The sequence below is a fragment of the Aedes aegypti genome, chromosome 3 (genome assembly GCF_002204515.2).
Source record: "Aedes aegypti strain LVP_AGWG chromosome 3, AaegL5.0 Primary Assembly, whole genome shotgun sequence".
Lineage (NCBI taxonomy): Eukaryota > Metazoa > Arthropoda > Insecta > Diptera > Culicidae > Aedes > Aedes aegypti.
In genome coordinates, this window is record NC_035109.1 from 295,211,423 (window position 1) to 295,224,932 (window position 13,510).

At 37.5% G+C, this 13,510-nt stretch overlaps 1 protein-coding gene across 1 annotated transcript in view; it reads right to left on the reverse strand.

Annotated features, from left to right (window-relative positions):
• Window positions 1-13,510, reverse strand: part of LOC5563757 — a 101,204-nt gene that overhangs the window by 40,249 nt on the left and 47,445 nt on the right. Inside the window, exons 2-5 of the mRNA XM_021853744.1 lie at window positions 6,509-6,968; window positions 6,331-6,445; window positions 5,695-6,272; window positions 4,324-4,569 (exon numbers count right to left, since the gene is read on the reverse strand). Of these exons, the coding sequence (XP_021709436.1) occupies window positions 4,324-4,569; window positions 5,695-6,272; window positions 6,331-6,445; window positions 6,509-6,968 (1,399 nt within the window). The remainder of the gene's footprint in view (window positions 1-4,323; window positions 4,570-5,694; window positions 6,273-6,330; window positions 6,446-6,508; window positions 6,969-13,510) is intronic.

Sequence of the window (13,510 nt, forward strand, 5' to 3'; positions counted from 1 at the left end):
CCATTTTATCCACAGTTTATTTAAATTACAATTTATGCTTGTCACAAACAATTACGAATTTTACCAAACACAAACCAAAAAAACACTACAGTTCACCCTACAAAATGCACAAAATTAAAATAAATCTAGAAATTCTGTAACTGAACGGTTACATAAATTTGAAAGAGAATGCTTAACACCATTTAAAAATCCTTAAAAATGTGAAAAAAATTGAATGGTAAAATATTTTACAGTATTCCTATGAACTTCAACGGAATTTTCTCGAAATCCATACTCATCAGATAAATAGATCAGATAAACTATCTGTTTCAATACAATCGATTTACAATTAAAACGCAACAAAAATAATTAATCAATCTCGGAAGACTTAGCCCATTTGCAACATTGTCGATTAAAATTGTTGAAGAGACAGGGTTAAACTAAAAAAATATACTTTTTGTATCAGGACTTTGATAATTTGGTATGAATTATCACACTATTCCGAACTTTACTCCTTTATGTAATACATCGTGATTTTTATCACCATGCAATGCTTGGTGATAAAAATCATTTCAAACCTCACTGAACTTTACTAAATGATCTATCTGCCCATAACCGCATATTTATAACATTCGACAAAAATAAGCATTGAGAAAATGAAGTATCAAGTGTATATTTTTCGGTAGTATAAGAAGAAAAAAAAACTAAAATTTACCTACACCTCAATAATACTTATGGGCATTTTTTTAAATTATCGGACAATTTGGGCCGGAGGTTCTCCGATTTGCATGAAATTTTCACCAGAGGTAAAGCTAGTGGATACATGACCAAAAGTGAAATTCATAAAAATGATAGTGGCCTATTTTCCCGGAAAACTCTAGATGAATTTTCACGATTTCTCTATATACCTCAAATTTTGAAAATTCATATCTCCTGAACTATGCATCGTAGAACAAAAGTTTTTTAGTGAAATCGAAAGGAAATTTTCTCAGCAATCTATTAAAAATATAAAAAGAAAAACATTTCTCGGAAAATTTTTCACTATGGAGAAAATTGTCGGAAAAATAGCGAAAAACTATTGTCTGTATCATGAAAAATTTTCAAAATAATATTTTTTGTTTCATCAATCCATACTCTAACTTTCGTCCATAGACGCCAAAGTGGTATCTTTTACCGTTTAGGCGACATAACTGAAAAACCGATGACCACCCGCACGCTTCCCATAGGAAAATGTGTTCTATTGTGGGCCTCATAACCGTGCGCTAACGGCGGCGGTAATTTACACGCATTAAGTGTAACACAGTAAACCATCCTTTCCTTTCCTGTCAGAAGAAGCTTTTCGTCAATCGGACCACTCTCCATAGATCGTTGCACGCTTGACCTAACCTCGAAACTCCATATAAAAAAAATGTCAACAATTCCAGCAGTGAATGTCAACTCCATATAAAAAAAATCTAAACAATTCCAGCAGTGAGTGTCAAAGAGCAGGACAGTCAATTGAGCGTGATGAAAGAGGGACAGAGAAGGAGAATTTTTCGTGACGTCACCATGCACTCTTCTATTGGTCAGTTGGGTGTTTTGTGTGCCCTTCATCAGCAACGTTATTTAGTATTGAAGCTAACAGCCTCTATGAAAGCCGCACGGGAAGTTCTTGTTACACTCAATCATTATGGTAACGTTTGAAGGATCAAATCTCAAGATCCACTTTCTTTGAAAACTTATGAATATATTGTTAATGTGTTGTTTCGCCCAGGACGTCTTTCCTACGTTGTGTCTTTTACGATACAACGGACGGCAAATCAAGCGAACGGCTTCATATCACTTTGTATAGAAAACAAAACTGAAAATTGATTCACGCGTCTTTAGTTAATTATCTAATCATTTGATAAATTGAACAAAAGTCAATGTCCATGACTAGCGTTTCATACAAAAACGTAACAGATTAGGTTCATGTGGCTCAGTTATTGATTAAAGAGAAAGTAAACAAAGTGAGCCTCTCAATGTTAGATAGGTTCTTTTCAAATGTTACGCGTGAAATGTCGCTCATATATACACACTTAGATTAAATTACTGGGGTCGGTAAAATTTTACTGGGTTTTGGAACTACCGAAAAAGTCAGTAAAATGAAAACTATCGCCACGCGTAATTGAAAAGCAAATTTCACCATGTTATTTTTTATCGATATATGATATAAAAAGACAGCTCTCAGCAAAATTTCAATAAAAAATCTCTGTTTTTCGATTTTTGACTTTTTTTTAGTTTACTGACTTTTTCGGTAGTTCAAAAACCCAGTTATTTTTACCGAACAGATTGAATGTGTACACATTTCAAAGATAGAAAAAGTTAAAGTCCAATTTCCAAGGACAACGAACCTGAAAGCAAACTTTTATACCGTCTAACCGAAGACGAAATAAAGACCTCCATTTTCCTTGCAGTTTCCTAAAATTTGATGGCACATAAGATAATAGAGCCAAATCTAGAATGCCGTGAAAAGTATAATGCGATCTGTCAAACTTGGATACCTCTTGCACTATAGTAAATGCAGTATTAGAAGTGATACCCAATCTAAATCCGACTACTGTGTCTCTATTCTTCTCTGGTCAAACAGTTCATATATTGCTGTGTGCGTTTGAAACGCAAATATCAAATGCGGGAACACCACACGCGGTAAGATTTTCCACAGGCAATCCGATGTCAAAATAAGCTTATCTATGCTAGGTTGGCGGTGATGTGTGTAATCGTTGCTAGGTTGTTTTTTTTGTCTTACCGCATTTTAAGGACATTTAAGTGAAGATTTGCACCTCAAATTCAAACAGCAATGCAATACAAATTTCATACAATGTAGAAAATGTTGATAAAACCTGCAAGTTCTCAGAGATTGAAGTGTTGTTCTTTTCACCCCATGTGTTCATTATGCCCCTCATTCCTCTACTCCTTCTCTCAATTTTTAGAGGAATTTGTGCAAGTTATTTTATCCACCTGGGGCTTTAGAATACCTGTTTGGTAATTTCGCCCTCAGAAATGATCGTTTTGATAATGTTTTACTTGTTAGCTACATGTTGAAATTTGTATAAGATAACTGATACTTTTCCACGTGTAATTGATAAATTTAGGGGTCATACACAAATCATGTCACACTAAATGGGAAATGAGAAGAAGGTTAGAAATAGTGTGACAAGCATTACACAATTTTTGAATGTGTCCTACAAAAAGCGAGACAAGGGGGAAGGGCAGAGGATGTAACTGTGACATAATTTGTGTTCAATCCCTAATGTGAATACTGACCTTTTTTAATGAAAGGTCGGTCGCTTTTATTTAGTATAGGATCCAAATTGGGCCATTATTACCGAAATATGCCATCCGGTTCGAAAAAAATCAATGACAGTATGGCAATTTAAGGTGTTACGAAGTTTCATGAAATTAAGTATGTCCAGGAGTGTATTTCTTGTCAAGTCTTGTCATTGTTAGAGTTGATAAATTGATAGAATAAATATTGAAACGAAAATAGAATAAAATACGAATTAAAGGTTTACTGAAACTTATCAAACCGAAAAATCAATACGAATCAGTTTTTCAAAGGTAAATTACACACATGGTTCAAATCACCCGCAGTGCTGTAGGCATATCGCGATGCACATTCGGCAGATCGTATACCGATTCATGTGTCTTTTTACTGTCATTACGAACAGCTGAGATATCTGATCTGCAAAAAATCTAGAAAAATTATAAGCAATTTATTTTCTTTGGCAAAAATTGGTGAGAACCCTTAAAGCTTAGGATGCATTTGCTGAGTTGTTGCTAAAAAAAAATTCCAGCTGATTTTTGTTTGTTATCGATGTGCTACCGAGAGGGGGACCGAAAGATGTTGCGACTAGACTTGAATAGCGTTTACCTAGACCGAGACTTCAAGAGGGTGGATCTGCTTTTGCTGTCCCTACAGGGTGCAACGACCTGCCTGCTCGTCTATCAATGCCGAAAATTAGGATCAAATAATTACAGTGAACTTAAAAAAAAAGTTTTGGAAAGACCAAACGTATCCTACCCGTATCGCGATTTTAGCTACTGTTTCTGCAAGTTAACAAAGAAAAACCGAACTGATGAGTGAAAAGCACGTTTGGACCTAAGCCTGACCTAAGACGAAATTTTTTTAGACATTCCTACTTTGCTGAAAGTCTCTGTGACCTATATCTTCCATGGGCTAATGATACGATTCGTGACTATTTACATGAGCATCTGATGTGTTACGAAATGCAGGAACGAATGGCCTTCGCCATTCCTGGCGAGGATGACGGGATCATCCTCTCTGGCGGAATCCATCCTGCTTTCGGAACTTCTCAAACTTACCGAACTTGCCGTCTAGGTTTAGGCTGTTGCGGTTCTTGTCGGCCCGGACGGTTTCATCCAGGAACAGATCTTCCAAGCAGCGCCGGCTCAGATGGTCCTCCGAGGAGCTAAGATGGCCAAGGTTGTCCTTGAAATCCATCCGCGAAGTGTACGGAGCGATTTCCCGCGGGTTTGGCTTCTTCTGCGCTGAATCGTCCACCGGGCGGTAGAGCGCTCCCGACACGCACACGTGCAACATGCATCCACCTGTAGAAGAAGTCAAACGGGAATTTAGTTGCATTCCTTAAAACTTAACTTTCATCCACCCAACCTTACTCTTCAGATGCTGAAAAGCACACTAAAGTGTGTAAACTTGTGTGTTTCTTGATGGATTTGTTGAAATTTGTTAAATAAGCCTTTGGAGCCGGCCTTCTGATGGTCCGAAGAATTTGGAATATGATCCAAGTGGCTTCTGGAGTTATTCAGGATTGTCTTGGGGTACCAAAACAGGCCAAATCATCTAGAAGGTTCGTGTCTTCATTCTTCTGTATCTCGAGATCCAGAAAAGCTAGCTGATTTATGTCTTCGGCCAAGTTGCTCAACATATCAAGGGATATACAACAGTGACTCATATGAATGATAACTTATACGATAAGTGGCGCTATTAATATTTTTCCTTTACCTTTTTCTTTCTTTTTTTCTGATAAGCTAAGATACAGATTGATCTCTTTGGCAAAGTTGTTAAGCATTCTAACGGGATAGAACCATATAAGTTCTCTAAAAATGCCACTATCGACATCTAGACAAAATATGAATCAATTTTATTACTTTCAGACAAATATTGACCATCTGACCAATTTCTCTAAAAACACCACCCTCCTATTTTATCAAGATCTTGAAATATGATAAATTCCAAATGTTACTGCCTGATAGCCCTTGGTCTGCTGAACAACTTTGTCCAAAACAACTTTCTATCTCATGGGGTTTATAAAATTGAAATTTTTTGAAATATATCACTGGCGCCACCTAGTGGATGAATTCCTAATAATATTTTTCACTGTCCTTGATCTGCTTGATAGCCCTTGATCTACTGAACAACTTTGTCGAAGACACCAACCTTCTAGCCTTCTAGCTTATCAGGATCTTGGAATACAGATAATCGAAGAAAAATTGTTCGTAGCGCCACGCATTCTGAATCATATTTGTAACTAATAACTCCTGAACCACTTGTATATTCACAAATTCTTTGGACCATATACTAGAAGATTTTTTCGGGAAATTCTGGGAATTTCAGCAAAATCCATAAGAAAGGTATGTACATTTTAGTGTGTTTTACAGCATGCGAAAACTATGATGGGCGGACGAAGGTTGTTCTCATTCCGTTGATCGTACCCAAAATCAAAATGGTGCCATGAAAGCCGAACAGCTGGATCAACCGCTCGATCAGCATGGGGAATATGAAGCTTCCGGCGGCCGTACCGGAGATCGTGATTCCATTGGCCAGAGCTCGCCGTTTCTCAAAGTACTGCGAAACGATGACGATGCCGGGCGTGGTGGATAGTCCCCCACCTATTCCGGTGAGTACTCCAAAGGTGAGCAGCAAATGATACAGGCTAGTGGCGAAGTAGCTCATCGTGAGCCCCAGGGCACAGAAAACGCCACCAATGATCACTACAATTCGCGGCGAGAAACGTTGACACAGAGCACTAGACACGGGCGCTAAAGCTAAACACAAAGCGGATAAGATAGCCGGAATCCACGAGGCCGTGGTTGCCGAAGAGTCGGGAAAGTTTTCCAAGATTTCTACGTATAGAACGCCGTAGGACTTCACCAGACCTGCGACCCAAAACTGAACGGAGAATGCCCCGAACACGATCACCCATCCGTAGCCACCGTCCGGAGGTCCTTCCTCGTCATCCTCGCTGCTGGTTTCGGTGGATACCTTCTTTCTGCGTTTGATAAGCTTTTCCCTGAAACGATCCAGAACAGTTTAGTGTCGAACGATTAACAGTAATCCGTCCTTCCTACTTTTTGCTTCTGAGTTCACGGGACTTGGCAATCAACGGCCTAGCAGTTAAGCTTGAGACAGTCAGAAGATTTTCATTGTCGTCTTCGTCCAACTCGGCGGACAGTTGGGGTTCAACTGGAATCAGAAGATTAGGTACATAAGATTCAAGACTCCGAATAATGTCGAATGAAGACTCACCAAGAGGTTTGACCACGTGGTAGCCGGTGTCGAAGGCCAATGAAGAAGGTCGCAACAGGGTGTCCGTACGGTGGTCTTCCTTCGGGAGGGTGTTGCAATGCAGAGGGCTGATGAGAGGGCCAGTGGCCCCCGGGTAGGAGTCCCGTTGCCGGTCCAGCATGGCGTCCACTCCCATGGGGTCGATCGGTAGCTGGCTGCCAGGAATGCCTCCGTTGAGTGTGGACTCGCCAGGGCCAGAGAGTGAGGTCGGGACCACCGGTGCGGACTGGATCGAGAACAACGAACCACTGTTGTCACACTCGGCGAGCAGGGCCGCATTGAGTGGGGCCCGGCAGGGGTCCGGCATCGACGGGTGATACACGGCATGGAGGAACTTATTCTCGTACTTTGGCTGTATCTCGAGGTCGTCCGATATGAGACTCTGGGGTCTGATGGGTTGATCGAGACAGACCTGCGATGCCTGGAAAAGAAGGAGAAGAGAATGGAATGCTTAGTTTCTAGTTAATTAATGATTATCTGGCATTACAGAATTTGACCACAAAATGAGAGCGATGTAAAAAATAATTTATCTCGCTTTATTTCCCATTGCGGGTAGGTGCCTTAATTTAAAGGTGTAATAAACAATCCCAAAACATCCAATAGCAATAGCAATATTTTGTCTTTGGTAAATACTGTACCCCACGTTTTGAGCTTGTTTAGTTGGGTTTTATCATGCACTGGTATCCCCCCGATCTAATCAGAGCAGTAGTTGATAAACAAACTCTGTGGGCTTCGTGGCCGTGCGGTTAGTGTCGTCAGGCAATGAGCGTATCGTGTCATGGGGTGTGGTTCGATTCCCGCTACAGCCATTGAAAGTTTTCGTGAGGAATGTTTCTCGGCTGTACCATTGGAGCATGCTTGTCCGTTGTCTAGTGTTAAGTTACAGTCTGTGCAGCTAAATGGCTGAAGACGGTGTCCGTGTCTTTTAAACAAACTCTCATGATCTGCTGCAGTCACTAGTCACACCACAATTAACTAACTGTAGTTCTGAATCAGTAGGTTTCCATAGGATAGAAGCGCCAGTTTTGGTAATAGCGCCAATTGTTAATTGGATTATACGCAGTTTTACAGTTTTACATAGCGATTTAGCATGAAACATTTTGCGTTCAGTAGAACATAATTACATGATAGAGTTATATTCATTTAATCGTCGTTAATTTGATAAAAGAAAAATATTTTTTCCTTATAGTTTTAACTTTGATACACCATAAGATATCAATGTGCTTGGAATAGGAATGTGGTCAAAACCGGTGCAGCTATCCTAAGTCCTAAAATAGTTTCAATATTACTTTTTGATTTCTAAATTTGGAGTTTTTCGTTTATAGATAGATAGATTGTAGTTCAAAATAATCAATAAGCCAAATACAGCAAAATAGTACTGGAGCAGTCGGCTAAATTTTAAGTGACGTAATTTATGGACGATCTATAAAAGGTCTTAAGTCATATTGTATGCTTGGCTTGGGAAAATATAGAGCTCAGTCCAAGACAATCAGAATGTAGGTATAACGAAATCACCTTTTGCGTTATGCGATGCTTATATGTGAAAAGTGTCCGTACAAGATTTGCCAACAGCTGACATATGTCACATATGCATATGCAATGCGAGTGTATAAATTTTATTGCGAGCTAGACTGTAATCTTATTCGACTTAATTTATGCTAACAAAGTGGATTTGACAGCTGTTACGGACTGAGCTTGAGCTTGAGCCTGATTGGCCGCCTGTTCTACTCCAGCATCGCCAGGTCTGCTACACTTACACAAGGAACCAACCAGATGACTGCTTAGGGCTTACAGATGCCCTCAGTGTATAAGTGCTGGTGATCTTCTATTTTTAGTCAACAATGCAGACCAATGAGGGGTAGGGGGAGGAACTGATGCTGCATTTATACTGGCCCACAGTAGACCAGATATACCTCTGCATCTACACCAGTTCATGCGGGATGGTCTAGGGGTAAAAGTCATTTTGAGGCAGAGAGGCTTGCTTTTGGTTAGCACACCCCATGTATTAGGCGTAAGGAAAGGCGTGTTATAATGTTTCTATAAACGAATAGTTCAAATGTAATAGATGAAGAGTGGAAGATAGAAGCCAGTGAAAGATGTAACCAAAGTACGAGGAAAGGGATGGGCCTAGGATAGAACCAATGAACTTCTGCTTATGAAGCAGAAGCGGTAACCATTAAACCAGCAACTTCAAAGTAATTTTTATCTTGATTTTTCATGAAACCTTATAAAACAAATTGTATTATTTAAGTTAATTCTAGCAGATTCAATATATAATTCATGATTATAACAGTAGCTGTACCCTGTCACGAATTATACACACTACCACTATAATGGGATGGGTTACACTAAGTATAATTGTGACCATACAATTAATCTTCCTAATGTTAAAAAATATACATGATACATCAAATGTTTAAAAAGAGCAATAGACACAAATGCAAAGTTTAAACCGATTTTCTTCATTTTCGTTCTTTCCGATTTATCTGAAATTTTAATAGGAACTCTGGACATTTTTTGTTAAGTTTATAGGATGGCCCATAGTAATCACACTAAAAAAAAGTGACTCCTCCTAAATTTGTTCGTGGGCCTAAACGAGCTTGAAGATTGTATGAAAAAAAAGACCAAATATATGGGAAAACGGTTCAGATTACAATTTTTACCATAGGTGGCGCTCTGAATAAAGTAGAGATGGAAACCTAAATTTTATTTTTCCCGGAATATACCAGGCAGCTTCGCAAATAAAAGGTTATATTTTAAAAGTGTTTCATTTCGCTCAAATTTTGCGAGTCAAATCATTATTCAAAAATATTAGACTCGTATTTTTCATTTACTATGTTCATCATTTTTGTTTCTAAACGGAAAGACTTCCAGTTTGTTCACAGTCCTCTATAATTTGGAAAACTTTCAAATCAATAATGAAAGACTACAGCACCGCCTATGGTCAAAAATGTAATTAGAATTGTTTTTCCCATATATTTGGTCGATTTTCTTCATACAAACTTAAAGCTCGTTTCAAGAGATTCCTTTAGGAATTCTACAAGGCATCTCTAAGGGATTCCTCCAAACATTCATTCTTGATTTCCTTCAGGGATTTCTCCGGGAATTTCTCCATGGATTCCTCCAAGGATTCTTTCAGGGATTATTACAGTGAATTCCTCAGATATTCATCCAGAATTTGAATCTTAAGAGATTCTTCAATGATTTTCCATGGATTCTCTCAGGAATTCCTAAAGATATTCCTGCAAATGCCTTCACAAATTTCTCTGGAAAATTTCTTAAGGGATTTCTCAAGGATTATTTCACAAAGATATCTTCAGGAATTTCTGCAAGGATTTCTTAAAAGATTCTAACATATTCCTCCAGGGATTCCTCTAAGAATTTATTAAGTTCTTTTTTCAAAGAATTTCTTAGGAATTTCTGTTGCTTTTTCTCTATGGATTCGTCCTGAAATTTTGCCATGGATTCTTCCACAATTTTTCCATTTATTTCTTCATGAATTCTTACAAAAGTTTCTCCAAAGATTCATCAAAGAATTGCTTAAGGAATACCTCCAAAGATACCTTCAGGAATTGCTCCAGAAATTTATTCAAGGATTTTTTCGAAATTCCCTCAGGATTTTGCCTAGCAATTACTCCAGGGTTTCTTCTGTATTTTTCCCGGAATTATCTTAAGATTTCTCCAGGTATTTTGAAAGCAATTTATTGTTGGATTTATCTATTTAATCTTAAAAAAAATCTCCAGCATTTATCTAGGTATTTTCACAGAAATTCCTCCAGGAATTCATTTAGGGATTTATAAAGAGATTCCTCTAGGAATATCTTCAAAAATTCCTATAGAAATTTATCTAGCTTTTCTTCTAAGCATTTTTCCTGGAATTGCTCCAATAATTTTTCAAGAAATTTTTTCCAGTTTCTTCTGTGACTCTTCCTGGAATTTCTATAGATATCCTCTAAATTGTAGGATTGTTCTTAAAGTTCATACATCTCCAAGAGCTTTTGCATGGAAATTACTCCCGAAATTCCTTTAGGATTTCCTAGACTAATTCAAACAAGGATTGCGCCAAGAAATCTTCCAAGGATGCTCTCATCATTCCTGCTGTATCTCTAGAGCCCTTACAGCAAACCGTTAGTGGTTTTTTGTAAGGACACTTCCATACATTTCTCTTAAGAGAGTATAACTCCATGTATTTGAGCATGAGCATGAGCATGATTGACCGCCCGCAGATGCTACTCCGTTATTGCAAGAACAGCTGTAGTTACACAGGGAACTAACAGACGCTACTCGGGATCAGTAGCATCCTCAATGTGTAAGTACTGGTGCTCTCATTATTATAACAAACAATAACGGCGCCGGCTGCGTCCGAATGCAGATCAATTTAGGGATGGGTGAGAGTATAACTCCATGTATTTCTCCAAAAATTCCTTCGAAACAATCTCCGTGGATTTCTATAGGAATTTCAACTACACCCGATTCTGTTTTTGCATGGGGGATGCGTACCGTTCAAAAAAAGTTTTCAGTTCAAAATTTCAAAAACCGTGCAAAAAAAGTAACACCATTTCTTGACGTTTCATGCAAAAATAAGGTTTTGGCGAAAAAAAAGTATGGAAACTTTTTTTGCGCGGCCGTGTAAAAAAAATCCGTGCAAAAACAGAATCGGGTGTACTTAAAAACAAGATGGCGTCGAATTCCAAGATGGCCAGAATGATACTCCTGAGTATTGGATTTACATCCACATTGGGACAAAGCCTGCTTCTCAGCTGTTCAATTTCGCTATTTATCATATGGATGTTGTTTTTAGCTCAAAAGCTTAAGATTTCCATTAACAATTAACACACTTCTGGCAATATTTTACATTGAAACTTTAGATCTCATCGTAACCTAATGTCCCAACGCGCAATCTATTAACTTCATTAAATGAACAGCTACATATGGTGAAAAAAATGTTTGTTTATATTAGTCAATGGTTTTAGACAGTTTTCATTTATTGAATTAATTTATTCATTATTCCCGAATTCAAAGATATGTCGAAGAATCATTCTTTACAAAATGCATTGAAAAGATTATGCTTTTATAACAAAGAAGCAGGCTTGGTTTTAGTAGGGATGTAACCCCAGGGAAAAAAAGTTTTAAGAAGAGTATGTGTGTTGTATTTTTATTGGTAGCCTCGGAAATTCAACATGTTAAGAGCTAACAAAGTGAAAAACTCACTATACTTTCTTAAATGAAGATGACGTCAAAATCCAAGATGGACGCCATTTTTTTCATTCAAAATAACATTCCTATTCTTCAGTCGACTTAAAGAAAGAATCAACGATCGAAAACTTGTTTCTTTGTTGTGCAAAAATGATGTTTGCATTGATTTCACTCGCCATATTCGTCAACATAGTAGAACATGATTTAGAAAATCGTTGATTTCATAGGGTTTTTGTAGCCTATCTTACTCAGTGTTTTCTCAGCTTTCTGATGGTGTATAAAACGCTTTTCTAACAAAATTAAAGATGGCAGCCAAATTCAAAATGACGACAAACATTTTTTAAGCTACATTGTTCCTCTATATTATGCCATTAAGTTTGCTTTGTGTTTCAAAGATAATATGAGATATATTAAGCGAAAAAATATCTAAGATTTATAAAAAATGGACTTTTTCACAAACTGTTTGGCTAGCTGGCGTACGAAGGGTCCACCCATTTGAGAAATCGAAAGAAACACCCTATAGTTTTAGCGTATACTAGTATCAGTGACATAAAATTAGAATTCTAACGATGGGAGCCGATGGTGGCCTGGTTTTCGGCGAGAATTGCTCAGTTATAAATTCGATTATTTATTGGAATTATGTTTGTTTATTGGAAATATGTTTTCGATTAAAATGAGGCTGATTCAAAATATATCTAGACTTTTTGTCTGTTCGACGACACAGTTCAAACACAGTTTGGATCCGACTTTTCCCATATTTTAAAGTTATAAAAAATGTATCAAAACTTTTTTACATCTTTATATTTAGATAATATATATTACATTTTTGAGATGTGTGTGCAACTAGAATCAATTTAGATTGAAAAGTGATAGCAGCAAAAATTTAATCGTAAAAAAGTTGAAAAGAATCTAACATTGAAAATAAATCCATTGAAGTTTATTGTGGTTGTCACATACAAATTAATCGTTAACCCTTTAAAAAAAAGATGCAAATAGATAAAAAGAAGAAAAATGCTCTTAGGAATACAATATTCTAGATAATATTGAAAGATGGAATAGAAAAAAATGATTCAAATTTTGGGACAAAATTCGAATCATTCAAAATTTTAACATTAAACAATCACATAAAATTATCAAGTGGCACAATTACGTCTCAAATGTAACTTATCATCGTTGATATTAATTTCGTCACATGATACAATCCCTTTACAGTTGCGACGCATCACATCTTGCTTCTCCAGTGCTGATGCGAAGCACAAAAATCTTCCGTTTCTTGCCGCTCCCGCCACACTGACTGGTTCTATTGGATGTGAATGCCCTTGTCGGAAGGTCAAAGTCAATTTCCCGCAAAGGAAAACAAACTACGAAAGCCTATCACAGCGTAAAAAAAGTTCCCTTATCGCAAAGCGTTGTTGATTCAAGGCCACTGGTAGAAATTTTCATACTATGTTCGCGTAATGCATATTCTCGCCCACGATAAAAGCATCAAATGCCAGTTGCCCAAGTAGGCGGAGTGGCTGACCAAAACCGGGCTACAGCATATCTGATTGCGTAATGCATGTGTAATTTTGTTAGAAATTTTCGATGACTTCAGTGCTTCAGTGCTTGCTTTGTTTCGCATATCGATTAAATTCGCCTGCTTCAATTAAAATCGCTATGATGAGTATATACTTTTAATGTTTATTTTTAGAAACCATGGGGTGGAATAAATGTTTTACTTCTATGAGTTCTCACTGCTAAATATAAGCTCTATCTTTTTATAAAACT